At 46.1% G+C, this 27,349-nt stretch overlaps 1 protein-coding gene across 9 annotated transcripts in view; it reads right to left on the minus strand.

The window, feature by feature from the left end:
• Positions 1-27,349, minus strand: part of TNRC6B (trinucleotide repeat containing adaptor 6B) — a 259,188-nt gene that overhangs the window by 184,950 nt on the left and 46,889 nt on the right. For 6 of the 9 annotated variants that reach the window (XM_075912508.1, XM_075912457.1, XM_075913231.1 and 3 more), the window contains one exon: positions 8,429-8,496. The exons of 2 other annotated variants lie outside the window; for them this stretch is intronic. In XM_075912508.1, coding sequence (XP_075768623.1) covers positions 8,429-8,496 — 68 coding nt within the window. Of the gene's footprint in view, positions 1-8,428; positions 8,560-27,349 lie in introns of those variants that run through there. One more of the 9 variants, XM_014574012.3, reaches the window with a different exon arrangement.

A 27,349-nucleotide genomic window follows, 5' to 3' on the forward strand; every position in this document is an offset into this window, starting at 1 on the left:
AGAGAGGTCCCTGAAGAGGGAAGAAGTGGGTGGGGGGATTGCTATGAAAGGGACAGAATATCCCCGGCTGATGATTTCTAGAACCCACCGATCTGTGGGGATTGCTGCCCATTGATTGTAAAAGGGGCACAAGCGGTGGTAAAGTATGTTGGACTCGCCTGGTACTGGTGTGGAGGTGAGATCAGGCACACCCTTAACCAAATTTTCAAACATGCTGCTTAGAGACCTGCATCGTAGAAGAGCAGTTGTTTGGGGCTCTTCTGCATTGGTTTCGTGGTCGGAAGCGGTTTTGTTCAAAAGGTTGATAGTATTGTTGTCTGCCAAACACTTTATTCCAGAGTTTTTAGTAGGGTGTGTAGCGCTTCCTTTAGTAGGGGGGGAGTGTACATCCCCAATGTGCATAAGGTGGTGTGCGAATCTTTGCTAGACTGCAAGGCCTCATCGGTTCCTGCAGCAAACCATTTGGCCTTTTCAAATGGCAGGTCCTCTTCTTTGGCCTGGAGATCTTTAAGAACTCCTGCTGCTTGAAGGCAAGATGCATGTCTCATTACTACAGATGTTGCAGTAGCTCTTGTTGCAGTGTCTGCTGCGTTGAGGGCCATTTGTAGAGCTGTACAGGATATAGTATCTTTCTCTTTAACGACTGCTCTAAGGATAGGACCCGTGTCATCTGCGAGATGCTGCATATGCTCTGTTACTGTAGCATAATTATCAAAATCATGATTGGCAAAATGGACTGTACTATGCCAAGCTGAAGGGTTGAGGAGTAAATTTTCCTCCCAAAGACAATCAGGCATTTGTGGTCTTTGTCCTGTGTACGTACTTCGTGTTGAGGATTTTTGGACCTTTGATTTGCAGCATCAACCACTAAAGAGTTGGGTTGAGGATGTAAGTATAGAAAGTCCATGCCTTTTGATGAGACCAAATACTTTCTATCAGCCCTTTTACTGGTTGGGGGTCTGTGGCTGGTGTTTGCCATACTTCATCAGCTGCCTCAAGTATTGCTTCATCTAGAGGCAGAGTAATTTTGGATTTTGCAGAGGGCTGCAGGTTCTTTAAAAGCCTGTGGTATTTTTCCTGCACCTCTGATAAGATGATCTCCTGACTGACAGCCACTCTTTTGAATAAGTCCTGAAATTGTTTGAGGTCATCACTAGGTGTTGGATCATTTGGGATAACCACTTCATCAGGAGCAGAGGAAGAGTTATCATTTGGTGGCATATCTGATTGTTGGATAGTTGGATCATCCTCATTACTTTCTCATGCAATTTAATCATAACCCATCCCAAACATGATGGACTGCCTTTCTGCCCTAAACTGACAAATCAGAATTATCATCAGCTTCATAAAAGTATGAACTGAAAAAAGAGGCCAAAGGAAACCACTGAGAATTGGTAATGGAGTCTGCAATTCGCAAAATGTAGGTAGAATTAATGGTGAGATCAAATTGGGAAATGGGAACATGATTTGTAAGATAACAAAAAGCTTCAGAAGAAATCTCTTGATTAATAAGGGCCTGGTACTCCATAGCTGGGAAAAATCTGATACATATGGAGGAAAACTGAAAGGGGAGAAATTTAAGATTACCTCTGCCTACAGATTCCATTTGGGTGGCCTACTGATAAAGGATGAGAGTAGGTGTTCAACTGCTCTACTGCATTGCTGAGAAAGGGGTCATAAAAAAGCAGAGTTAATCAGATCATATACGCTAAGGGCGGCAAAACAGAAAATAGAAGGTCCGTTTGCACTGGCAGTAGTAGTATAATCTAGACCAGTGTTTCTCAACCTGTGGTACAAGTAGTCTTAGGGGTACATGAGAGAAGTCTGGGGGTATATCAACAACTGAAATTTGGAGAAATCTGAATTTTTGTTTTAAGTTTTACAGCGCTTTATTATTTGTGTACTTTTTACACCCAAAAATCTCATTGCCCGCCCAGCCATGATTAAGTTGTTTAAACAAATGTGTTGCAATGGTAGAAAAAAATGTGTGTCTGAAAACTGTAGGTACTGGGGGTACTTATATATTAAAAAGGGGTGCTTTATAAAAAAAGGTTGAGAAACACGGATCTAGACAACTTTGCTGCACCTCAAGGGAAAACACAGAGAAAAGAGTAGTAAAACGGTAGATTGGAGCCTTAGCCTGCCTGCCCCCACCCACACAAAAACCCAAGGAGAATTCAGATGACAAGCTGGCATCAGCATTTTGGTAATATGGATCAGACTGGTCTTTTGTATCCCTGAGAAAAGCTTACGGAAGATGCGTTAAAGTTGTGGAGGAATGGCCTTAATCACACACTTAGAAGGAACCCATCTGAGAAAAGAATCAGCATAGAAAAGCCTTAGGCTTTCCTAGAAGAATCACAGTTGGTTACAAATACTGGAAATCTAAACCATTTCAGGGTTTTTTTATTGTTTGGTTTCAGAGTCATCATTATGATGGGAGTTGATAGAAGTTCAAGTTCAAGACACCAAACACAACAGGGACTGAGCTTGTGAACTAAGGTCTTCCTTGCAAAAACTGGGTATTGTGGCAGTGAGAAGGTCCCCCGTCTTGAGCTCTTCCTAGCCCTTCAGTACCATATTTCACATCAACTAGGAAAGAAACGTGGCTAGTGACAACTGGCTTGTATTCTCCAAAATGCCAGGTCTTAGCACCAAACTTCTCTATGCCTTGCATCCCAATGCTTACCTGCTTCACTGCTGCAGAGACTGGAAGGAAAAATCTCTGAAAAAAGCTTCTGCCTGGAGATACAAAAGAGAAACTTTGGGGAACTACCTTCTACTGTAAGAGACCAGGAAATTAGAGGTGCAACCAGTACTGTAAATTATTCCCTCTTGAGGCATGACTTCAAGAAGTTAAGAGAGGGGAAAAAAAGACAAGTGGCCCTTCCATGCTTGGAAGACTATTAAAAAAAACCTTCATTACTCAGTGAATTACAGAGCAACATGTCCTCAAGAGATAGAAAGCTATACTTCATCTACTGGAGGGATGTACCTAATTATTGCCTCTTGAGCCTAAAATGTTACTCATTAATTCACAAGGGAGAATTGGTGGCTTGTAACTGCTTCTTCACCATTCACAGTTGACTAAAAGAGACTGTGGTCATTTCTCCTTTATACTAACGTTGTGATCCTCAAACTATGATCCTGAACTATTACTATGGCTCTGAAGTCAACCTAGAAGTTACAGACAGCATAAAAGAGAAATGTCTGCTACATCAGCACCATGGCTGGCATGAACATATCTACGCTCAGGTCTCCACAGTGGCTTTCCAGTTTCTGCCAAGTGCAATTACAGAAGTTGGAGATAATCTTTGGAGACTTAAAGTCAAGGACATTTATCTGAGAGGCTATTTCTTATTTTATGCCCAGTGATGGGAAAAAACAGCTGTTACCTCAAATTTGAGCACAGTACATCTGGAATTTTTAAAGACACTTCAGACTCAAATACAAATCCCACTAAATTTCAATGGGATTTGGGCACTTCTCTCTCTCAGGCTTCTTTGAAAATCCCAGGCTATATGTACAGAAGCAGGTTTCTTCAATTGAGAGATCCTACACCTTTGAAATTCTAGCTATATTCAGTGGAGCAAGACTGAAAAAAGAATTCATCAACAGTTTTTCTTCCATATTTTAAACTTCTATAAACATAGCAGCTATTGCTGGGGCACCAGATCATGTTCGAAATTAGCAAAACACAGTTTCATTCAAAATGATCATAAAACACTCATGAACCATTCATATCCTTTTTTCCCTCCAAGCAATGAAATGCAGTCACCTCTGGAACAAACCATAACAGCTATTATACAGAACCCAGAAAAGCTACTGAACAGTTTAAAACAGGAAGTGAAAAACATTTTATCTAAAACAATCAGAATTTTAATTTAGTAATTATATAAAGTAGAATTTGTCCTAGACTCAGGGATTAAAAACCTAAACTTCATAAAAAGTTCACAAAGGTTCTTTAATGAATACACATGATCAGGACTTTAGTTTCCAGAGTCCTCTATTGAAAAAAAAAAAACATTGCCAGAAGCATTATTCACCCAAATAAATATCTGCACTGAGACACTGGTTAATACTGACTGAAGAAAAAAGTCACCTACATTATGGATGTAAGTAAACAGTTGACTACCTGATAAGCCTAGGCTTATCAGACAGTCGAGTCATTACTCAACTAGTTGCTTCTCCCCTCCCCCCTCTCTTGCCCCCCCCAACCCTTCTGTGCCAGAGGCAGCAAGGGGGGGGGAGGGAGCAGGAGCCGGTGCTGGGGAAAGCCATCTTAAAAGCCAGTTCCCCCCAGCACTGTCTCTGCAGGGGAAAGAAGGCATGCCAGAGGTACAGCAGGGGAAGTGGCATGAGCAGGTCCCCTTGCCCTGGTCCCAACTGCTGCACCTCTGTCATGCTATATTTAAAAGAAAGGGCTTTTACCCCGAAGGTTTGTTGATACATTCAAAAGGCAGAGGCACAGTGGGAATAGTGAGCACTCCAACCCAGAACCTCACAAACCTGTTTGAGAGACTTGCAACCTACGAAGGGCTTCAATGTCCTCATTCTTCAAGTATGCACTACAAAATTTCTCTAGTTGATAAAACGACGAGGAGTCCTGTGGCACCTTATAGACTAACTGAAGTGTAGGAGCATAAGCTTTCGTGGGCAAAGACCCACTTCGTCAGATGCATGGTATCTAGTTGATACCAACTCTATAGCTCCAGTAAAAGTGCTTGATTACTTCATTTTCTTTCTGGTTTTTAGTAAGATCTTTAATCTGTGGGGATACGTCTACACTTGCTCCCTATCTCAAGATAGGAATGCAAATGAAGCCGACCGAAATGCTAATGAAGCGGGGATTTAAATATCCCGCGCTTCATTAGCATAATCTCACCAGCACGCTATTCCAATCCCCAGCTGATTCAAACCAGGAAGTGCGCTCTGGGCTGCGTTAGTTTGAATCAAACCCCTTGGTTCGAACTAATGTTACTCCTCAAAAAAGGAGGACATAAGGTTCGGGTATGTGGGGCGAAGGAGTGTTATGGCAGGGAACTGGGGATGTGGGGGTGCAGGAGTCTCAGGATGTAGGGGTATGAGGGTCTCAGGACAGGGGTTCAGGTGTATGATGGGCTCGGAGCACAAGGTTGAGGTGTGTGGGGGTGCAAGAGGGTTATGGCAGGGGGCTGGAGATGCAGGGGTGCAGGAGTCTGGGTTCAGGCATATGAGGGGCTCAGGTCAGGGGCTTCTAGTGTATGACGGACTCAGGATTGGTGTGGGGGTGCAGGAATGTTAGGACGCTGTGGCCAGATGGGGGCTGGATCCTAATTGGGGGCTTGTTGGCCTTGCTTCATTTTTAAATAAAGTAAAATTTTACATGCAACACATAAGGTTTCAACATGGTTTTTATTTATGGCAGGGATAGAGAACCTTTTTTGGGTTGGAGGCCACTAAGTTTGCGTGAAGGAAGCAGTTGTGACCCGAGGCACAAGATTGGGGTGCAGGAGTTTGGACTGTGACCAAAGGCAGGGAATTGGAGTACAGGGTCTGGGAGGGGGCATGATAGACTCAGGAGGGGGGCAGAGGGTTTGGATTATGTGAAGTGGGGGGGCTGGAGTGCCAGAGGCAGGCTCTGACCTGGGAGACTTACCAGTGAGACTCCAGCCCAGCACATTTCTCAGGGGCCTACCCTGCCCCTCGCACAGGCTGCATGGCCATTTCCTCTGTGAATAGGAGCCTGAGGGAAGGGAAGATTGGGGATCAGTGCTTCATATACTGCTTGGTCTTGAAACAAGCAGCTTCCATTGGCCAGAAACTGGCCAATGGGATTGTGCTGGAGGTGGAAGCAGCTGTAAAGCACCATTTCCACCTCCCATCTGGGCTCACAGTTTGTGAAACACGAACAGCCCAGCAGCCCCTTTTCTGAGCAGCAAGTGTGGGCAGGACAAACAAGGTAGTCTTTCTGGGGGGCTCCCTGCTGTGTCTGCAGACCAGATTGTTTTGTCCAGCACCAGTGTGGGCTCCCTGCCAGGAAGGATACAAGCGGGATTCCGCAGGGTCTGTTTTGGGGCTGGTTTTGTTCAATATCTTCATCAATTATTTAGATGATGGCATAGAATGTACACTTATTAAGCTGAGAGGGGTTGCAAGTGCTTTGGAGGATAGGGTGAAAATTCAAAAAAAACTAGACAAACTAGAGAATGGTCTGAGGTAAACAGAATGAAGTTTAATAAGGACAAATGCAAAGTACTCCACTTAGGAAGGAACAATCAGTTTCACATATAGAATGGGAAGCGACTGCCCATGAAGGAGTACTGCTGAAATGGATTTAGGGGTCATAGTGAATGACAAGTTAAACATGAGTCAACAGTGTGACAACGTTGCAAAAAAAGCAAACATGACTCTGGGATGTATTAATAGGAGTGTTGTGAACAAGATACAAGAAGTCATTCTTCCCCACTACTCTGCGCTGATTAGGTCTCAGTTGGAGCACTGTGTCCAGTTCTAGGCATCATATTTCAAGAATGATGTGGAGAAACTGGAGAAGGCCCAGAGAAGAGCAACAAAAATTATTAAAGGTTTAGAAAACAGGAGCTATGAGGGAAGACTGAAAGAACTGGGCTTGTTTAGTTTAGAAAGGAGAAGACAGAGGGGACATGATAACGGTTTTCAAGTATCTAAAAGAGTGTTATAAAGAGGAGAGAGAAACATTGTTCTCCTTGGCCTCTGAGGATAGGACAAGCAGCAGTGGGCTTAAATTGCACCAAGGGAGGTTAAGGTTAGACATCAGGAAAGACTTCCTGCCTGTCAGGGTGGTTAAACACTGGAATAAATTGCCTAAGGAGGTTGTAGAATCTCCATCACTAGAGATATTTAAGAGCAGGTTAGACAGACACCTGTCAGGGATAATCGAGACAGTTCTTGGTACTGTCATGAAGGCAGGGGACTGGACTTGATGGCCTCTTGCGGTCCCTTCCAGTTCTAGTGTTCTATGATTCTATGTTCCAGCCCAGTTAATGTCTTTGGTTCAAGCCCAGGGAAACGGTCAAATTTGTAGATGAATAACAATTTCACAGGACTATTCATTTTTATACAGTAACTAATAGTATATTCACTGAAGCAGAAGAAAAATTGTGTGTGGGTAAAAAGAAATCCAGATGACTAAATCAAGCAACATCCACAATAAAGTATTGTGATTATAGTACAGCTGAACAACGTGACTATCCTTGTTTTTTTAGCTGAGGTGTCAAACTTGTATTTTATACTTGTACAAATCTTATTAGTAACATAATTAGCACAGGATGTTCTTTAGGGAAAGCTCTATCATTCTACTATGTATTTTTACCACATCTAGCACAATGGGTCCCTGATCCTGACTGGGGCCTCTGGATACCACTGTACAATAATACAAATAATTTGGTAAGGAACACTGCACACTGCCAGTTTTTAATATTCTCTCCAGTCAAAATGGTTCTGAGAAGGTAGATTATAAGTCTATTGAAAAGCTGCAGCTACAAATCAGGTCAGCTGTGAAAGAATTCTCAATTTTATTCACAGTAAACAAAGGCAGCAACAAAAGCAGAGCATTCTATTTTGATAAGTCCAAAATAATACCCCTAAAGGTTATTCTCTGCAGTCATATATATAGTTTCACCATTAAGTCTCTTAGGAAGTTAACTTCCACTTTTTTACATTATCTGCTTAATTTCAAAACATTTCTGCTTGTTTCAATCACTAAAAATTTGCAACTCTTCTTCAATTTATTGTGATACCAATATGGACAGGAAAAAATGGCAACAATTCCTATGAAAAGTTTGGCTCATTTCCACTATGCAACTGCTCCCTGAGTTCATCTTGGCAATCTAAGAAACAACTTCAGTCACAGAGGTAACAGTCTGTGTTGCTAGCTTACTAAAAGCATACGACAAGAATCAATTAAATAACTTTGAAGGAGTGTATTAAGGGTGAGATCACTCTCCTTTAAATGACAAAGTGACACTGGAATTGTATGTTTTTTTAGAAGTTACTACGGTCTGGCTCTGCCAAAGTCCCAAGATCTTCCAAGCCTCTACAAAGTGATAAGGTGAGAAAGGACAATCACCACAATATTGGCACTGGCTCGAGCAAAAAAAAAAAAAGGTCTCTGCTATAACTAGAACATCCATCATTATAGTATCATTAGCAGAGGGCTTTGTACTCCCACAACCAAAGAAAGGTTTCTAGATTTCCACCAAGTAGAAGAGTTTTCTCAATGCACTTCTTTCTTTGAGTACATTTCAGCATACTGATTTTTCAGTCACTAGCTACTATGAAAATATGGGTATTCAAGAAACCAAGGGAGAGCACCCCAAGAACAACCAATGCTTCCGGCACGTTTAAACAAGAGTGCTACCCACCATTTACTATGGTAAGGCCCTTTTTAAATAAACGTGAGACTCACTGTTTGTTTTCTTCACCAGGAGGTGGAGTCTTGCCATGCCCTTCCATTACAAAATCCTCATGTTCCATCTGCAAAGGCAAGCATTGCAGGTCAGAATTCGGTGGAGCAAAGTGCATGTCACCCTAATGTGGCATTTTTTTTCCACATATCACAACTTTATTTCAGTGACTGGTCCACAACAGACCATCTAGATTCTAAACCAGGGGTGGGGAAAAAGGTCCTCCACGGGCCAGATCTGGCTCATGGAGGCCCTGCCGCTCCCCCTGCCCCCAGACCAATCAGGTCATGGGAGCTGGAGGAAGTACGGGAAGTCTCCTCCCACCCTGTAAGGAGTGCGTGGTGCTTCTAAGTGCCACACCCCTCACTGAGGTGGAGTAGACTTCACACGCTCCCCCTGCCCCAAGCTCTGATTGGCCTAGGGGTAAAGGGGGAGGAGGCAAAGTCTCCTACCATCCTGCAAGGGGTGCGGTGCTTCTAAGCACTGCACACTCCTTGCAGGACCGGGGCAGGGTGGGAGAAGACTTTGTGCACTCCTCCCACCCCAGGCCAATAAGAGCTTGGAGATAGGGGAGAGCACGTGAAGTCTCCTCCCGCCCTGAGAGGGGTGCGGCACTTCTAAGCCCTGCATGCTCCCTGCAGGAGGGGGACAGGGTAGGAGGAGATTTTGTGTACTCCCCTCCACTCTCAGGTCAATCAGAGCTTGGGGGGAGGGGGAAGGGTGTGAAGTCTCCTCCCACCCTGCCAGAGGCTCATCACTTAAAGTCAACTGCCAACTGCTGCTCAGCTAGTGGTTGACTCTAAGCGCAGCACTCCCTTGCATGGCAGGGGCAGGGAGCGAGAGACTTCATGTGCGCCCCGTCCCCAGACCCTGATTGAGCTGGGAGCAGCAGGCGGGAGGCATGCAAAGTCTCCGCCAGCTGGCAGTTCTCTGGGCAGGGGGGGCAAAGACTTTGTGCTTTCCCACACCCCCAGACCAATCAGGGTCGGGGGGAAAGGAGGGAAACAGGGAAGTGTCCTGGCCCTGCCCCTTCCACCTGAGGCCCCACTCCTTTTAGGGCAACCTAGAGCCACTTCAAAAATTTCGGAAGTGGCCCCCAGTCAAAAATTATTGCCCATCCCATTCTAAACAATGAATGCACACCTTCACTCTTCTTACTGTTGTACCATTCCGCCTGTGTGTTCAACAAAATAAGAGCTTCCAAAGAGGAAGGATGGTTTAATGTCTAAAGCAAAACAGCAATAGTCAAAAGGTCTAGATTCTGTACCTGCCTCTGTCATAGACTTCCTGTGTAGCCTTGGCCAAGCACTTTATCTTTCTACTTCAGCTCTCTATATGTAAACTGGGAATAAAAATACTTCTCTATCCCACAACATCTTTAAAGATTAATTAACATTTTAAAGGACTTTAGGATCTGGCAATGAAAGACACAGAATATATTTTGTGAAACAAAAACACAGAATATATTTTGTGAAAAATAACTTTTTGTATTAACAAAGCATTAGCTCATAATCATACTGCCACACACTGTAGCCAGCAGAAGGAAAAAAAACTTAAGTGAGCCTTATACAAATGCTGTTCCAGTGATAGCATAAGGTAGGCATTTCCTCTGGATCTCATGATAGAAGATTCGAGGACACTAAGGAAGTTTTCTGTTTAATTATCTTATATTCTTCTCCACAATTCCTGTGTGAATTTTAAACCATTTCTTAGGCCAGGAAATCAGAGCACTCAAACACTAAATCTAAACCTCATCAATGAAACAATCATATTTCAGTTAACTCCCTCTGGGAGAATTTCCTGAACAGGCAGCAAAATGTTTCCCCTTTATGGAAAAACCACACATACATTTATTATATATAACTAGAGCTCTAAATGGATACACAATTTGTATCTGCATCTGATCTGCAAAAATGGCCAATGGATGAAGTGGGTATCTGCAGATTTGTAGGGATCTATATATCAACACCAGAACATACACATTTAGCAACCTTGCACACTATGTGAAGTAAGCTAGCCACACGGCAATACTGGATATACCTTGTAGATGCCATTGTCAGACATGACAAATAAAAATCAACTGAATGATATCCACAAAAGAAAGCTATGAAACTGATGGCAGGGAAAGGGTAAAGTGCATTAATACAGGAGGTAAAGGTAACCTGTTTGGGGAGTTCTTTGGCAAAAAACAAAACAAAACAGTAGGTAATTCCCAATCATATTTCAGTATTGTCAAGCAGCGTCAAAAAATTCACTTATGCGAGGCACTGTCTGAATGACATTTACAGAGACAAAAATGACATTTACAGAGACAAAAGCAGCAGCATTATTGTCTTGGTAAGCAAGAACTCCTGAACAAGACCACAGATATACCGTAAAAGATCAATGAGATATATGCAAGAACTGATGTTCAATAACCATGTATTCCTTAAACAAAACGGCTACGTCTAGACTGGCATGAGTTTGCGGAAATACTTTTAAAGGAAAAGTTTTTCCGTTAAAAGTATTTCTGCAAAAGAGCGTCTAGATTGGCAAGGATGCATTTGCGCAAAAGCATCCGTGCCAATCTAGACGCATTTTTGCACAAGAAAGCGCCGATGGCCATTTTAGCCATCAGGCTTTCTTACGCAAAAAATTAAACTGCCTGTCTACACTGGCCCTCTTGCGCAAGTATTCTTGCGCAAGAGGGCTTATCCCTGAGCGGCAGCAGGAAAGTATCTGTGCAAGAAGCACTAATTTTGTACATTACAAAGTCAGTGCTCTTGCGCAAATTCAAGCGGCCACTTTTGCACAAAATCTTGCCAGTCTAGACGCACTCAACATGTTTAAGAGTGATACATATTTACAACCGTGACTATTTAAAACATTACCAAAACATTAGTTATTTTTAAAAATGTTTGAAAGCCAGGAAATTCAGACAGTTTTTCAAACAAGCCTAATGTCCATCCATGTATCCCTAAATCATTGGCTAGCATTAAACACTATTCATATATATTTCTGTGATTAAAGCTTTCTAGCATTGGAAACCAACTTATCAAGATGGGCAAGGTGAACCATGAGGGCTGTTTATAGATATAGCTCTGTGTGTATACAAAATTGGCATACACATCCAATCCTCTAGCCCACTGGTCCCCAACCTTTTTAAGCACAACATCACTTTTTGAATTTAAGTGCAATCCAGGATCTCTCTCAAACCCAAATCCCCTTGCCCCACCTCCTTCATGCCCCTTCTCTGTAGCCCATCCACTGCTCACTCCATCTTCTCTCCCACATTCTCCCTCCCTTTCACCAGGCAGAGGGATGGGACACAGGCTCTTGGGCCGAGGGATTTGGAATGTGACGGGCTTTGAGCTGGAGTAGGGGGTTCAGGGTGCAGAAGGGGCTTCATGACCAGGGCAGGAGAACTGAGCTGGCTCCAGCGGGACACTGCTTATCTCAGGTGGCTTCTGGATGGTGGTGCAGTGAGGCTAAGGCAGGCTAACCCTAGCCCTACACTACTCTCAAAAGCAACCAGCAAACTCCCTCCATCCCAAGCCCTGTTGTGCTCCCCCTCTCTGTTCTGTGGAGATATAATACAGGGTGGGAGAGGGGCACCCTGACATCAGCACCCTCCTCTCCCTCCCCTGCTCTGCACCACAAGCAGGAGGCTCCCAGGGAGGGGCAGCTCCAAGGCAAAGGGCCAGAGATATGCAGGAGGGGGGAGGAGGGGCAGCTGAAGTGCTTCGCTTGGTAGCCTCTTGGCCAAACTAGTGAGGATCACATGTTAGAGGCTCCAAGATCTACCAGTAGATTCCGATCTACTGGTTGGTGACCACTGCACTAGCCACACACATGATCCACAGTACACTTTTTTCCCCCATTCACACTGCTGGAGTCATAGCAGCAATGGTATTTTTCACCTTAGCTAACAGGCTTAATTCTCAGGCTAGCAGGTGTAAAATTTTTCAAGCCCTATTCTAAGAACCTACATGGGAGAATTCTTTCAGATTGATCCTGCATGAGTTTTAATTTGGGCAATGCCAAAACTGTTGTGAGTAATACCAACACTTTTAACAGTTGTATCATGAAGTGGTATCTGGACCAGACATGCATTTACTGAGACCTAGCGAGATGACAATATAGGGCCAGTTTTGGAAATAGTCTTAGTTACTCAGTAATTCGACAACCTTGTATGAAACCAAGAGCTCTGGTTTGACAGTTATGTCATAAATGTTAATTTCAAGACAGCCAAATGAATAGCTAAGTCCATCTCACATGGCCATTTCATGTGCCACTGTAGTGAGACCAAATGTCTCCAACTAGTGTACAGGCCACGAGATTCTAAAGAGAAATTCACAGTTTCCTCTTCCAAACTGTGCTGGCTGTGTTATTGGAGACTTTATGAATTGTCCTCTGGCATTTTAACATGAACAACCAAGTCAGCTTGAATAGATACATGTGTTTTCCTACAAGCAATGAACTGTTACACAGTGAACTGAGAAGAGAGTGTGCAGAGTAGATCAGATGTTGCAACATACTCTGCAAATCTTGTTCAATTATTTCAGATATCAATGTCACCCATTTTGGAAGGTCCAAACAATTCTGTGTATTGTAAGTGTACTACGTCACACTTACATCATTATTAGAATCTAGTTCTGCATGACCATAGACTTTCCTTCCAGCCAGTATACTGACCAATTTGCCAACAGCTATTTTACCTGTTAGAGGGAGATCTTGAAGTACTATACATTATAATGCAGGAGTGGGAAACATACAGCCTGTGGGCCAAATCTGGCCCACCACTTGCCTTGTTCTAACCTGCAAGGCTCAAGACTTGTGCCCCGCTTCCCAGCTCCAGTCATGCGGAGAACAGCATGGCTGGAGCACCAGTGCCAACTCTTCCCCACTGCAGCAGTGGGGGTGAGAGAGGAGTAGCCCCAAGCCTCATGGGCCTAACTCCAGGCAAGCCACCAGCCGGATCCAGCTCACAGGCTCTGCCTGGTAGGGTTGGGAGGACAACAGGAAGGAAGTAGCTCTGCACACTGCCACCTGTTGCTTCAACTGGCTAAATGGGAGTGATGGGGAGTAGTTCCTACAGGGGGCACTGACCTGCAGCGCACATCCATACAGAACCACATACACCCCCCAAGGGCTGTGCCAGATAAGCACCTCCAACGCCTGCCCCTACCTGCACTCTCCAGACCCCCCCCCTCCTCCTGCACCCTCTCTCCCTTCCACACCGCCCACCCCACTCCTGCACCTGCACCCTTCCTCTTGCCCAGGCTCTGCAGCCCCCCCCCCCATTAGACCCTGTAACCCCCACCCATAGCCCACTGCTGCATCCTACCTTCCCCTTCCCAAACCCCAACCACAAGCTCACTCTTGTATCCTTCCTCCTGCCTGGATCCCATCCCATTCCCCAGCAGCCCCCTCACATGCATTGAATTCCTCATTTTGACCCCACCTCAGAGCCTAGGGGGCCACACAAAATCTACTAGCTCCAGTCCCCCTAGTTTCCGGGGTGGGGCTAAAGCAAGGGTGGGCAATAATTTTTGCCCAGGGGCCTCTTCAAAAATGTTTGAAGTAGCCCCTGGCCACCCCAGTAGGGGGAGCCCCTGGCCACCCCAGAAGGGGGAGCCTCTTTGCCCTCCCTTACCATTAGGCACCCATGCCCTGGAAGAGGCTTGGCACAAACCCCCACCCCCAAGCCAATCAGGGCCTGGAGGCAGGGGAGCACGCAAAGTCTCCTCCGGCCCTGCGAGGACCACGTGGCACTTTGAAGTGCTGCCGGCTCCTCGCAGGGCCAGGGCAGGACGAAGGAAGCTTCATGAAGCTCCCCCACCCCCAGGCCCTGATTGGCCTGGGGAGCATGAAAAGCCTCCTCTGCCGTGCCTCCTCCCACCCCCGCCACCCTACTGGGCAGGGGCAGAGCGGAGAAAGTTTCAGGTGCTGCCCTGCCCCCAGGCCCTAACTGGCCTCGGGGTGGGGGAGCAGCAGGGCCTCCGCAGGCTGAATCCATACGTTTGGCGGGCCGGATCTGGCCCAGGGAGGCTCTTTTGCCCTCCCTTGGGCTAGAGGGTGATGAGGGAAATGTATTTTTTTCTCTGCTCTTCAGTTGGGGGCCACATCTGTGAGGGGTTTGTTTTTATCCTCACTTGGCGGCTAGGTCAGTGAGAGTGCTTTTTTATTATTTTGCCTCTCATTTGTGTGTGGCCCCCGACTGGTTTTTTCTGTGGGTCAATGGTCCCCAACCCAAAAAAGACTCCCCATTCCTGTTCTAAGGAATAGTAACCATCTTAAAAACAGCTGTCAGTCCTTCCAGTTGACATTCCTAATGAGTTTGTGTCAGGTTCTTTACAAGTGAAAGGGATCTTCTCACAAATAATGTCACCAGAGAAAAATTAATGCTCTATATGGTTTGTCTCTCGCAATGAATGTTTCTGAAACTAATTTACGTGACTTTCTGGGTTCCCACCAACCGTACTTTGAACATTGCCACCTTGATTACATAATGCAAGTAAAGTATCTGTATGCTGTCAGGGCTGTTCCCCACTCTCGCACTCTGAGTGCAGAAGGTGGGGGGCCCGCAAGAGAGCTTAAAAACCTTGTCTCTACAGGCACTGGTTATCAAAAAATTTCTCCCTAGGATCACAATACTCAGATTTTGAGGAATTGCTGCCACTGTCAAGTGATTTTTTTATTCCTAAACCTGGGGGTGAACACTTGAACCCACCTCAGGGGTACCCCCAAGCTCTTTTGGGGCTCTTTTGCCCCCAAAAGAGCTCAAAAAAAGGAAAGAGAAAAACAAGCTGCAGTCTCTGGTACCCGACCCCTCAATTGGAGGCACGCAGATACACACAGAAAGATGTTCCAGGACACAAGAATCAAATCATCACATTAAAAAAAGTGATTTTTATTACAAGACAAAAGATATAGTTGATAAAGTATAAACTTGGTTGCTAGATGTTACATAGCAATTAAAGAAAACACATTAAAACACAGAAAAATCTCTGGGACCAATGGTTAGGTGGTAAAGGAGGAAGGGAGGCGCAGATTCACACAGAGTAGTTCAAACCAAACCACAAAATCAAAAAAAATTGCCCTGAACACGACTAGATTCACTTTTCCACTTACTTAAAATTTTCTCTTCGTTCAGTCCACTCCCAAACCCCATATTCCTTGGAGATATGGTAGTCCTGCCTGGATTTAAATCATTCTGCATGTCTCAACTCCTGGTTTTTCTCACCACACAAAGAAAACCAGCAAGAAATCTATACCCAATTCAAATTTCAACACATCTCAATTGGTTCTCCCAGCCCCCTGGCCAACACCTTTACTAGCTACCTGACTTTAACCCCTTAGTCACTGGGTGCTGGTCAGCACTCCTCTTGTCCATAACATATGTATATTGTCAAAGCCTTTCTTGACAAGTGGAGAGGAGCAGTATGTGGAAGCCTGCTGTCAATTTCAAATCTCTACAGAAATGAGGACTAAAAATAGCATAGTTTCTCAATTCCAGGTATGCCTGGACATATCATCATTTTGCTTACACTGCAGACCTCTTTTAAAACTTATACATAATAAATCTATAGGTTTAGATTTGGGACAGTTGGCCAATTTAATCATACTGAGCTTCAGAGTGTCTTTTGATAGCATGGACCATACATTGCTGCGTTAGTGACAAGTAAATATATAACTGGTTCTTCTGGAGTCTGTCCTCCAGCAGTTCAAGTCATGCATACCTATGCTACAAAGAATCAGTCATTGACAGTGGACAGTTATTTGTCATCACTGAAGGACTAGATATATAACATCCCTGAATAATCTATCCTATTCTAGGTGTTTCTGCATGTCTGTGGTTTCTTGGCTAGATCATTGTAATTTCTATTATGTTGACACTTCATTCTAGCTCATAAAGATCAAGGTCTTTCTGTGGTTTGGAAAAGTGGGGTAGAAGAGTGCATAGGACAAGGGTGAAGTTTAGTGCAAACAATCTGGCAAAAAGGAACATTAGGGTCAGAATAAATTGGAACAAAAATAATTAAATATTAAACAGGAAATATAGAATGGTGGAACTATCTACATGAAGCCCTTGCCATTTGTGGGGAATTGTTCTTAAGATTATCACCAATGATGAAATCTGTGAATACTGGAGGAGGATTTGTGTCATGAACACCTCAACACACGATCCAAACTATAATGCTAACTAGAGTTTTACCTGCTGTTTCAGAGTCAAACTACTTCAACTTCAAAACAATAGATTTCCAAACAAAAATCAAACAGATAATACAGCACAGTAAAATCCTTAACTGAACACTAATCACCCAAAACAGTTCTTTGAACTTGTTTCCTGTGCATCTTCTTGTTCTTCTGGGATGGGGAAATTAAAAGGAGTGGGGTCATAAAGGAACATTGTGATGGGAAACTGTTTAGACTTTTTCTTTAACTCATTTAAAGTGTCCTGATATGGCGGCGTTGCAGCTTCAATTTTCCTTTTAACTTTCAGGCTCCGTTCCATTTAGTGATCATACACAATACATTGTCAGTGAGTTGTTGCATCTGAAGAGCTCAGCCAGTATTTCTAAATTTAAATTGAGTTTTTCTGAGGTTTCTTCTCTTTCCTCTTAGTCTTCACTATTTGTCATGAGTTCTGCTAGGTCCTCATCAGTCAATTCCTCTGAATGCAACTCAATCAGTTTTTCAACCTCCTGTTCTTCCATATCCTCCAAAATCTCCCCTTCAGAATCACAGGCCATTCTCTCAATCCTTTGATCTCTTCATTGACAGAGGAGAGATCATTGATCTAAATTGACAGCTTCCTTCCACAACTTTCTCCAATAAGCACTGATGGTTGATGATTTTTATTTCATTTAATTGATCGATTCCTTTATGTTAGTGAAGCAGTTCATATGTTGTAGTAAAGTCCGTCCAGTACTTCCTGACATCGAGCATTTCAGCAGCATCCAGTGCAGTATAAACCAGTGCGAAGGTGTGCATGCTGAAAACCACTTCAACCTCAGAATGGGAAAATTGCAGAGCGGTTTGTGGGTGGCCTGGCACATTGTCTAAGATGAGTATCACCTGGAAGGGCACCCCTTTGGACTCCAAGGCTCCACAGGCAGAGAGGCCTGAAAGGGAATCCTGGGGAGCCAAGACAAAGGCTTACTGAGGGACTAATAGGAGTGAAGCTCTGCAGGCTAGGAAGCCTAACAGGAATCCTGGGGAAACTGGAATATGAAAGGGGGTTGAATTGGTTTCAGGCAGACCAAGCCCTGACCCCAGAAAGGACCACAGGGAAGTCCTCCAGGTAGCTAAAGAGGCGACAGAAGAAACCTGCCAATCAAGGGCCAGGGAAGCCTACAAAAGGAGCTACAAAGCTCAGCAGCAAGTCAGTGGCTCTGGAGCCCTCAACAGTGAAGACCGGGTGACTGGCTGGCTATGGGAGCAGCAGTACCATGTTGAGACTGAGATAAAGCCCCAAGATAAGGACAAAATAGTTATCTTCAGGAGGGGAAGCCCTGGAGGCATCACTCTCATCTGAAGTGGTGTACTCTGGAATGGGTTTGGGATATACGGGATGTAACTCAGCAGAAGGGCTGAGTTACCCAAGTGGCTTTCAACTAACAAACTGAGGCAGTGCAAGAATCCGCAGTTGGCCAGACAGGGGTGCTCACATGAGGTGAATGCCACTTCATTACAAGGCCATAGTTACAAGATGGAGAACTATCTTGAGAAGCAGTGACTCTGAAAATGGTGGATAATCTGTTGAACACATGAAGCTATGGCAAAAAGAACAAACATAATCGTTGGTTGTGTAAACAGGGGATTCTTGAGTAGAAGTAGAAATGTTTCACTTCTGTAGTTTGCACTGGTGTAACTGCTGCTGCAATAGTGTATCTAGTTCTGGTATCCAAATTAAAAAAGATGTTGATAAATTGGAAAGATTAGATTGAACCCGGAAGAGCTGGGTTCGGGCGATCTGTGCATGCGCAGAATGATCTGCGTATGCGCAGATCGCCAGACAGCGCGGCTGGCGAGTGGGGATCACCGCGGTTCAGCGAGTCCTGGCGATTTTCATTATTTCAGCTATTTAAATCTGAAATGTATGTATTTGTGGGGGTCCGGACACACTGAAAGAGTTGTGTGGGGGAGTGTCACAAAGTTACTGTATGAGGGAGTTGTGGTACAGCTACCCTTACTTTTGCAATACTGCTAACGATGATATTGTCTTCAGAGCTGGGAAACTAGAAAGTAGTGGCTGCTAGCCAGGGGCACAGCTCTGATGGCAGAACAACTACCAGCAGAAGTGAAGAAATAAGCAGGGCTTGACAAACCGCAGCAAAATCTACTCACCAGCCCCGCACTGCACATGCGCCAGACCCGCATTGCGCATACGCGCGCCGCCGGTGAACGGGGCAACCAGCTGAGATTCACTGATTTGTCGAACCCTGGAAATAAGGATGGCATGGTATGGTGTTTCCACCCTCATTTCGGCACACCTGCCTACACAGCTAGTTCCTCAAACAGCAGCCACTATCTGGCCATTCAGCTCTGAAGTCAGCAGTGCAAAAGTAAGAGTGGCATGTTATGGTATTGCCACTTTTTCCTTCTGTTCTGCTACTCACGGGATGCTGACTTCAGAGCTGGGTGCGTAGCCAATAGCCATGCCCCTCCAACCACCCAGCTTTGAAGTCAGCCCAGAAGTATGACAATACTGAGATCCCCCTAATACAACCTTGTGACTTCCTGTGCAATTCACTTTTTTCTCAGGTATCTCAATTTGAAAAATGCTGGGTTCCCCTGTGAAATCTATATATAATTGGGTAAAAGCACATAAAAAACTAGATTTCATGGTCCATGATGTGTTTCTCATGGCCATGAATTTGATAACCTTAGCAATTAGAATGATTAAAGGATTATCAAACAAGCCTTAGTGGCAGGCTCAGGGAGCTCAATTTATTTAGCTTTAAAAAAAGGATGTTAAGGGTTGATTTGATTACAGTCTAAGTATTTATATGGGGAACAAATGTTTATTAGCTCTTCACCCTAAGAGAAAAAGGCTTAGCATAAGCCCATGTCTGGAACTTGAAGCTAAATAAATCCAGACTGGAAATAAGTTACACATTTTGAATGGCATGAGTAATGCCAGGTCTACATTAGATCTGGAAGGCCAGTTAAGGTACGCAACTCCAGCTACGTATTTTACCTTACCTTTAACTGAGCATGGTGCTGTCTTCACAAAGGGAGGCCAACAGGCCAAAGGCAAACACTCTCATTGGCTTCCCTTTCTCCTCACAACTTCAAGGAGTACCAGCGCCAATCAGGGCCACCCTCAGAGTTCAATTTGGGGGTTGTAACTAGACCTGCTAAATCAAATGCATGAAGACAGATCTCTGGTGCGACAAGTGAAGATGTGGTATAATTTAACCATTGGAACAGCCAGAACATAACAGACATACTAGGTTAAACCAAAGGTCCATTAAGCCCAGTATGCGGTCTTCAGACAATGGCCAGTGCCAGATGCCCCAAAGGGAATTAAGAGAACAGGTAATTATGAAGTGATCCATTCCCTGTAGCTCATTCCCAGCTTCTGGCAAACAGACCTTAGGGGCTCCAGCTATAGACACATCCTCCATGAACTCATCTAGTTCTTTGAATCCTGTTATAGTCTTGGCCTTCACAATATCGTCTACAAAGAGTTCCACAGATGGACTGTGTGTGTTGTGTGAAAAAAATGTTTCCTTTAGTTTGTTTTAAAACTTCTATCTATTAATTTTATTTGGTGATCCCTAGTTCTTGTTACGAGAAGGAGTAAACACTTCCCTATCTACTTTCTCTACACTAGGGATGTAAGTGACTAGTCGACTATCCAATAAGCATATGCTTATCACAGGGGTGAGCAATAATTTTTTGCTAGGGGGGTGGCCACTTCAGAAGTTTTTGAAGTGACCCTGGGCAGTTCAGGAAGGGACAGAGCCTCAAGCAAAAGGGGCGGGGCCTCCAGTGGAAGGGGTGGGGCCAGGATACTTCCCTGCTTCCCCACCCACAGACCATGATTAGTCTGGGGGTGGGGGGAGTGCCTTTGTTCCCCCCCCAGAGGTTCCCTCTAGGCGCCCATGTCCCTGGTGGTAGAAGGAGACTTCGTATGCTCCCTCTTCTGCCCGCAGGACTTGGGGGCGGGGGAGCGTGCAAAGTCTCCTCCCACCCTACCAGGAGCACGAGCCACTTCTAAGTGCCACACGCGCCTCACAGGGCAGGGGCAGGGTGAAGAAAACCTTGCACGCTCCCCATACTCCCAAGCCCTGATTGGCCTGGCAACAGGGGAACACACAAAGCTTCCTCCCACCCTTCCAGAAGCGCATGATGCTTCTAAGCACCGCATGTTCCTGGCAGGGAGGAGAAAACTTCATACGCCCCCTTCTGTCCCCAGGCTCTAATTGGCCTGGGGCTGGGGGAACAGCAGAGTCTTTGCGGTCTGGATTAACCTGCTTGGCCAGATCCAGCCCACGGAAGCCCTTTTGCCCACCCTAGCTTATTGAATAGTCGACTCAACTAGCAGTTTCCCCCCCCACCCCTTGCTGCCTCTATCAGAGGGGCTACGTCAGCTCCATCCAGGGCTGCTTGCAAGGCAGCATGGGAGACCACCCTGGAGAGGGACTTAAACTCAGGTCAGGAGTCCTGAGAGAGAAATATGGTGAACTTGTCAATCGTGGTCCAGGTGTTATAGGCATAGAAAAGAAGCAGAACCTGGTCATTCTCTATGTGGAGCTGCAGCCCTCCCCAGGCATAGACCTTCCTACACAGAAGGTCCATCTTTTTGACATCTCTGTTCTTAGGGGTTGGCTCCGGCTGCCCCTGCCTCTCATGCTGATTTACCGCCTGGACAACCAGGGAATCTGGGGGTAGATGGGAGAACAGGCATTCATTTCCCTTCTTGAAACACAAAGTTAACGTCTTTCCACCTTCTTATTGGTTGGTGGAATGGAGGCCAGGATCTGCCAGAAGTTCGTGATCTTAGCCAAAGTTTAATTAAGAGACAAGGCTACTCTGGTAGGGATGTTGGATTGCAGAATGTGAACCATCAGGTCAGAGTCTCCAACATCTCTCTGGCTGTACCCCCAGTCTCTGAGCCAGCTGGCAAAGGAGTCCTGGTGAGCCCTCAAGTCCATGGATGGCATTGACAGGACGGCCTCTCCGAGGGGCTTGCCTGGAGATGAAGATGAGCAGCCTTTTAGACCGACATCTTCCAGAATACAGGCCTGGGGGAGCCATCGGGGAGGTAGCCAAGGAGACCACAGTTGAGGCCCGGGCTGTGGGCAGAGCACTGACCCCCGAAGCTCTGGGTGAGGCCTGGCCCAAAGGCAAGGGAAGCAGACTAGCGGGGTGACTGATGGTCGAGCCCTGAGTCCAGAGTAGACCGACTCTGGCCTAGAGGGTCCCGCGCCCTCTGACTGGTGGTAGGCCAAGGGAATCCAAAAGGGCCACTGAATAGGTGCTTGCCATTGCGGTGGCCATGACTGCTGTGCTGACTGAACAGGCGTGGGTTGGGACAGCCAGGGCTGCTGCTAAGGCTGTGCAGAAGGACTCTGGCACCAGAAGCAGTTCTGGGAATAAGATCGGTGTGGAGACCTGGATCTGGAAATCCACAACGAAAAGACTGACTTGGCCTCCAAGTCAGTGGAGTACTCAGAGGCCAACCAGTGTAGTGCCATGGCAGTGGCAATCAGTGAATTGCGGCTAGTGGCATGCCTAGCCATGGACTCAGGCTTCCCCAGTGCTGAGGGGGTGGTGGCATAGCAAGCCCAATGGCTGGCCCAATGATAAAGGCATTGCTGCACACCTAGCTTAGGTTGGTGCCAGTGCTGAAGAGAAGATTGGTGCTAAAGCTGGTGTGGTCACTGGTGCAGGTGCTGGCGCCAGAGCTGGTGCTGGTGCCAGTACCGCGGTTGGACGCGGTGCTGGGTCTACTGACAGAGGCTGTGCCAGTGTCAAAGCTGTCAGCCCTGGGACAGACCTGTAGTGCACCCTCGAGGCTGATGCCAAGGCACTCGGTGCCATAGCATCGGCATGGTGCTGTAGTGATTCTCACTCCCTCTTCGAGGCCAACACCAAGACCAGGGACAAGGTTTGTTCAAAGAGGTCCCTCATGGCCTCAGAACTGTCCGGCATTGACAGCTCCAGGAGATCTTCCATTGGGCTGGATTCCCAGTGCAGGATGGGATAAGGTCAACCCAACCTCAAAGGTCCAGGTACTGAGCCCCCTCAGTGCCCAGTGCCCCTCCTGAGGGCACACTGTCAGCACATGCTGCAATGGAAACCTGCCTCTGCTTGGTCTCTATTTCATCTGCAGCACTAGGGATTAATATCGGTGCCGGGGAGGCCTGCAAGTGGCCAGGTACCTCGCGCACCAAAGCCAAGATGCTCTGCGTGGCCGATGTGGGGTCCGACGCCAGAGAGAGAGCCACCTCCATCAGCAGACTCTTCAGGCGGAACTCCCACTCTGTGTGAAGCTTGAACCCTCTGCAAATTTTACATGACTCAGAAAGATGGGCCTCCCCAAGGCACTTTAAGCAGGCTATATGGAGTTCCCCACAGGGCCTGAAGCATTGGGGCCCAGGCATGCCCCACAGCAGGTGCTGGGAACACGAAGTGAGTCTCCATGCCAGAATAAACTACTTACACTAATAACTATTTAAAGACGATAACAAAACAGTTAACAGGAACACTAACCAATCTACAAGAACAAACTAGGTGAGACCTGCAAGTGCTTCTTAGCAGAGCAAGAGCAGAGCACGTTTCAATGACTGACCATCAAGAGCAGTAAGAAGGAACTGAGAGATTGGAGGGGCAGCAGGGGTATATATTAGCCAATATAGAGCCGCCACTCCAGGGGGATCCTCTGCTGGCCCAACGGGTATTGCTAAGGGAAAAACTTCTGACGACGTGCACACGTAGCGCACGCTCACCTATATGGAATAGACATGAGCAATCACTTGAAGAAGAACTAGGCATGTGAAGGAATAGTCAACTATCCGATAAGCAATAGCTTATCAGATAGTCAACAGGATAGTCAACTAGTCGCTCCCCGCCCCTCCCCCCGACCCTTGCTGCCTCTATCTGATAGAGGAACCAGGGTTGGGGGAGAGAAGAAGGGGATACTTCAGATGGGCAGCACCATACATAGCCCCGGGCTAGCTGTTCTGTGCGGTTCTACTGCTTTGAAAGTCGTGGGGAGCACAACGTCAGGCTCCTCACAGCATTTCAAAGCAGCAGTGCTGCATGGAGCCCTGGATCAGACCCCAGGCTCTGTGGAGCACTGCTGCTTTGAAATGACGCATGAAACCCAGGATCAGCTAGGGACTCCCCAGCTCATCCCGGGCTCCGCACAACGCTGGCGCTTTGAAATGCCACGTGGAGCGTGAGAGCAGCTGGGAATGCCACGGTGCATGGGGTCAGCGAGGAAGTTCCCAGCTGACCCCAGGCTTTGGCACTTTGGCCTCTGAAGTGTAGCAACAGCCCTATGTCTGTTGCTACACTTCCAAAGTGGAGGCACCCTATCGACTAATCAAATAGTTAATGCAAAATGCATAGACTATTCGATTAGTCAATTACCAGATACTTAACATCCTTAAGAAGAACGCAGCATTATATCTTTAACTCACAGTGTGCCTTTTTCTATAGTGGACTCTAGGATGGAGATACTGCTCGTCCCAGTCTTCCAAGTCCAATTCAGCCCATCCTTTCCCCCTTTTTAAACTGTGAGCAGCTTGCATAAGTATTTACATATGCCACCTCCTAAAAATCATTATTTCATTATCTAGTGCTAGCTTAATTTTGAAGGTCAGGGCAGACATATAAGCCAGAGTTCTTCATTGCTTGTATTAACAGTCATTTAAAAAATACACCAAGTCCAAGATGATTCACAACCACAAAAACAAAAACGAAAAGGGAAGTTACTCACCTTGTGCAGTAACGTAGGCTCTTCAAGATGGTTATCCCTATGGGTGCTCCACCTTAGGTCTTGCAGCGCCATGACACATCTGGACAGAGATTTTGCTACCAGTGCCCTCCGGTGTGCCATGCACACGCAGGGGTCAGCACACACAGCTCTGCTACCTCACAAGCACGGCAACCATTCCCTTCAGTTCCTTCTCTTCCCTGGAAAAAGTATGACAAGTCCGAAGCAAAGGGGAGGAAAGGTGGATGGTGAAGCACCCACAAGGGACAACCATCTCGAAGAACTTATGTTACTGCACAAGGTAAGTAACTTCCCTTTCTTCTTCGAGGAGTGTCCCTGTGGGTGCTCCACCTTAGGTGACTATATAGCCATACCCATGAACAGACGCAGATGCTAAGGCTTAATGATTATATTGAACTTTGGAGAGAACTGTCAGTCCCAACTCCATGCCCCATTTCGCATAGGTGTCTATGGCATAATGTCTGGCAAAAATATGTACAGAGGACCACATAGCTGCCCTGCAAATGTCCACTAGGTTAATGTTGCTACTGTAGGCTACGGATGTTGCCACGGCCCTTGTGGAGTGTGCTCGCAACTGCAACGGGGTCTCCTGGTCAAAGTTGATGTAATCCAATCAAATACAGTCTACTATCCATTTAGAAATTCTCTGTGTAGGGATTTTGTCTCTCAAACTCTAAGCAATGGAGCCAAAAGTCTGTTCCTTTTACGAATGTTTTATTTCTAGGTAGAAAGCAAGCGCTCTTCATATGTCTAGAGTGTCCACTTAGCTTGTTTATTGGTGACATGCGGTTCTGGGCAAAAGACCGGTAGGACCAGTGGTTCATTATAATGCCTGGAGATAAGACTAGATAAGAATTTTGAGTGCAGTTGAAGGACCACACTGTCCTTGGGAAAAACAATAAAGAGTGGGTCGGTCATCAAAGCTCCAATTTCACCTACTCTTCTGGCTAAGTGCAACCAGCGTTACGACTTTCATTGAAGATGCATCATCGAGTACATGGCCATAAGTTCAAATGGTGGGCGGGTTAGAGCGCGCAATACAAGGTTGAGGTCCCAAGCTGGAACTGGCACCCTGATGGGCGGAAACATATTTTGGATGCCATTTAGGAAACGCTTAGTTGTGGGATGGGCGAAGACTGATTTGTTTTCAATAGACTGATGAAACGCTGTTATAGCCACGTTATAGACCCGTACCAAGTTGGTGGAAGGTCCTGTACATTTCAGATGCAAAAAATACTCTAATATGTCAGCTAGAGGAATCATGAATGGGTCTGCGGCTCTGAGGTTTGCCCAAATAGAGAACCTATGCCATTTGCCCAGGTAAGACTCTCTCGTAGAAGCTCTGTGACTACTTATTAAAATCTGTCTGACCTCATGAGTGAATGAGGCTTCTGTTGAGGAGAGCTAGCAATGAGCCATGCTCGAAGGAAAAGAATATGAGGAGATGGATGGTGAACGAGCCCCTCTTGCTGAGTCAGGAGGCGAGGGTGCAATGGAAGGTGCAACGGAGGCCTTAGAGACATGCGCAGCAGGTAAGTATACCATGTCTGACGAGGCCAAGTTGGGGTGATGAGGATCACTGGTGCTGTTCCTGCTCTTATTTTGTTGACCACTCGGTGTAGGAGCGGGGTTGGTGGGAAGGTGTAGAGGAGGGATGTGTTCCAAGGGATTGTAAAAGCATCCCCCAGAAAGTGTAGTACAATGCTCGCACAAGAACAGTACTGTGGACACTTTGTTTGCAAAAGGTGCAAACAAGCCGACTTTTGGGAATCCTCAGCGTATGAAGATCTTGTGGAATATGCAGTCATCCAACTCCCATTTGTGATTGGAGGTGAACTTCCTGCTGAGTGCGTCCGCTACAACATTTGTCTTTGCCCGGTAGGTAGGCTGCATGTTGGCTAACATTGTGTTCTACGCACCATGACCATAGGAATGTCACCTCCCTGCATAGGCGGAAGGATCTGGCCCCTCCCTTCCTGATTATATAATACATGGTGGCCTGATTGTCCATAAAAATTTGTATTGCCCTGTATTCGTTGCAGAAAATTCTGGCAAGCTTAGCGTACTGCTCTGAGTTCCAACACATTGATATGGAGGTAGTGTTCATGAGTGTGCCATTGACCCTGGACTGAGATGTGGCCTAAGTGTGCTCCCCAGTTGAGGAGGGAAGCATCCGTTGTAACTGCCATCATCGGGGGAGGTGTGTGGAAGGGTACCCCAGCGCATGTTTTCTTGGTCCGCCCACCAATCTAGTGAGCTCTTGACTGTTTGGGAGCGATAGTAGCTTGTTGATGCTAGTGTAGAGGGGTCTGTACACCATTCTAAGCCATTATTACATGTTCCTCATACGCAGTCCAGCGTGCGATACCACTAATGTGGCTGCTACCATGTGGCCCGGAATCTGTAAAATTCTTGCAGGAACTTGTGGGCTTGTTTGCATCACTTTGACAAGCTGTTTGATGGTTTGGAATCTGTGGTATGGAAGAGAGGCTATTGCCTGAATGCAGTCCAGGTGGGCTCCTATAAACTCTATGGTCCGCGCCAGTTGGAGCCTGCATTTGGCTAAGCTGATTTGGAGCCCTAGATTCTGTAATAAAGACATGGCCTGAGATACTGCTTCGAGGGCCTCTTGTCATGTGGGTACCCTGATCAAGCAGTCGTCAAAGTAGAAGAAAATGTCTACTTCTCTTTCGTGGAGGTGAGCTGCCATGACTGCTATGAGTTCTGAAAAGACCCTTGGGGAGCACTGCGTATTGGAAGTATGCTGGACCTAGTGAAAACCTGAGGTACCTGCGATATGCCGGGTGCATGTCTATGTGAAAGTAAGCGTCTTGAAGGTCAAGAGTGGCCAACCAGTCCCCCTCGTTTAGGGCTGGTATTATAGTAGCTAGGATCACCATCTTGAAGAGTTCTCTTCAGATGTGACGATTGAGCTTCCTGAGATCAAAGATGTGTCTCCAGCCCC

Source organism: Pelodiscus sinensis, chromosome 1, assembly GCF_049634645.1.
Source record: "Pelodiscus sinensis isolate JC-2024 chromosome 1, ASM4963464v1, whole genome shotgun sequence".
Lineage (NCBI taxonomy): Eukaryota > Metazoa > Chordata > Testudines > Trionychidae > Pelodiscus > Pelodiscus sinensis.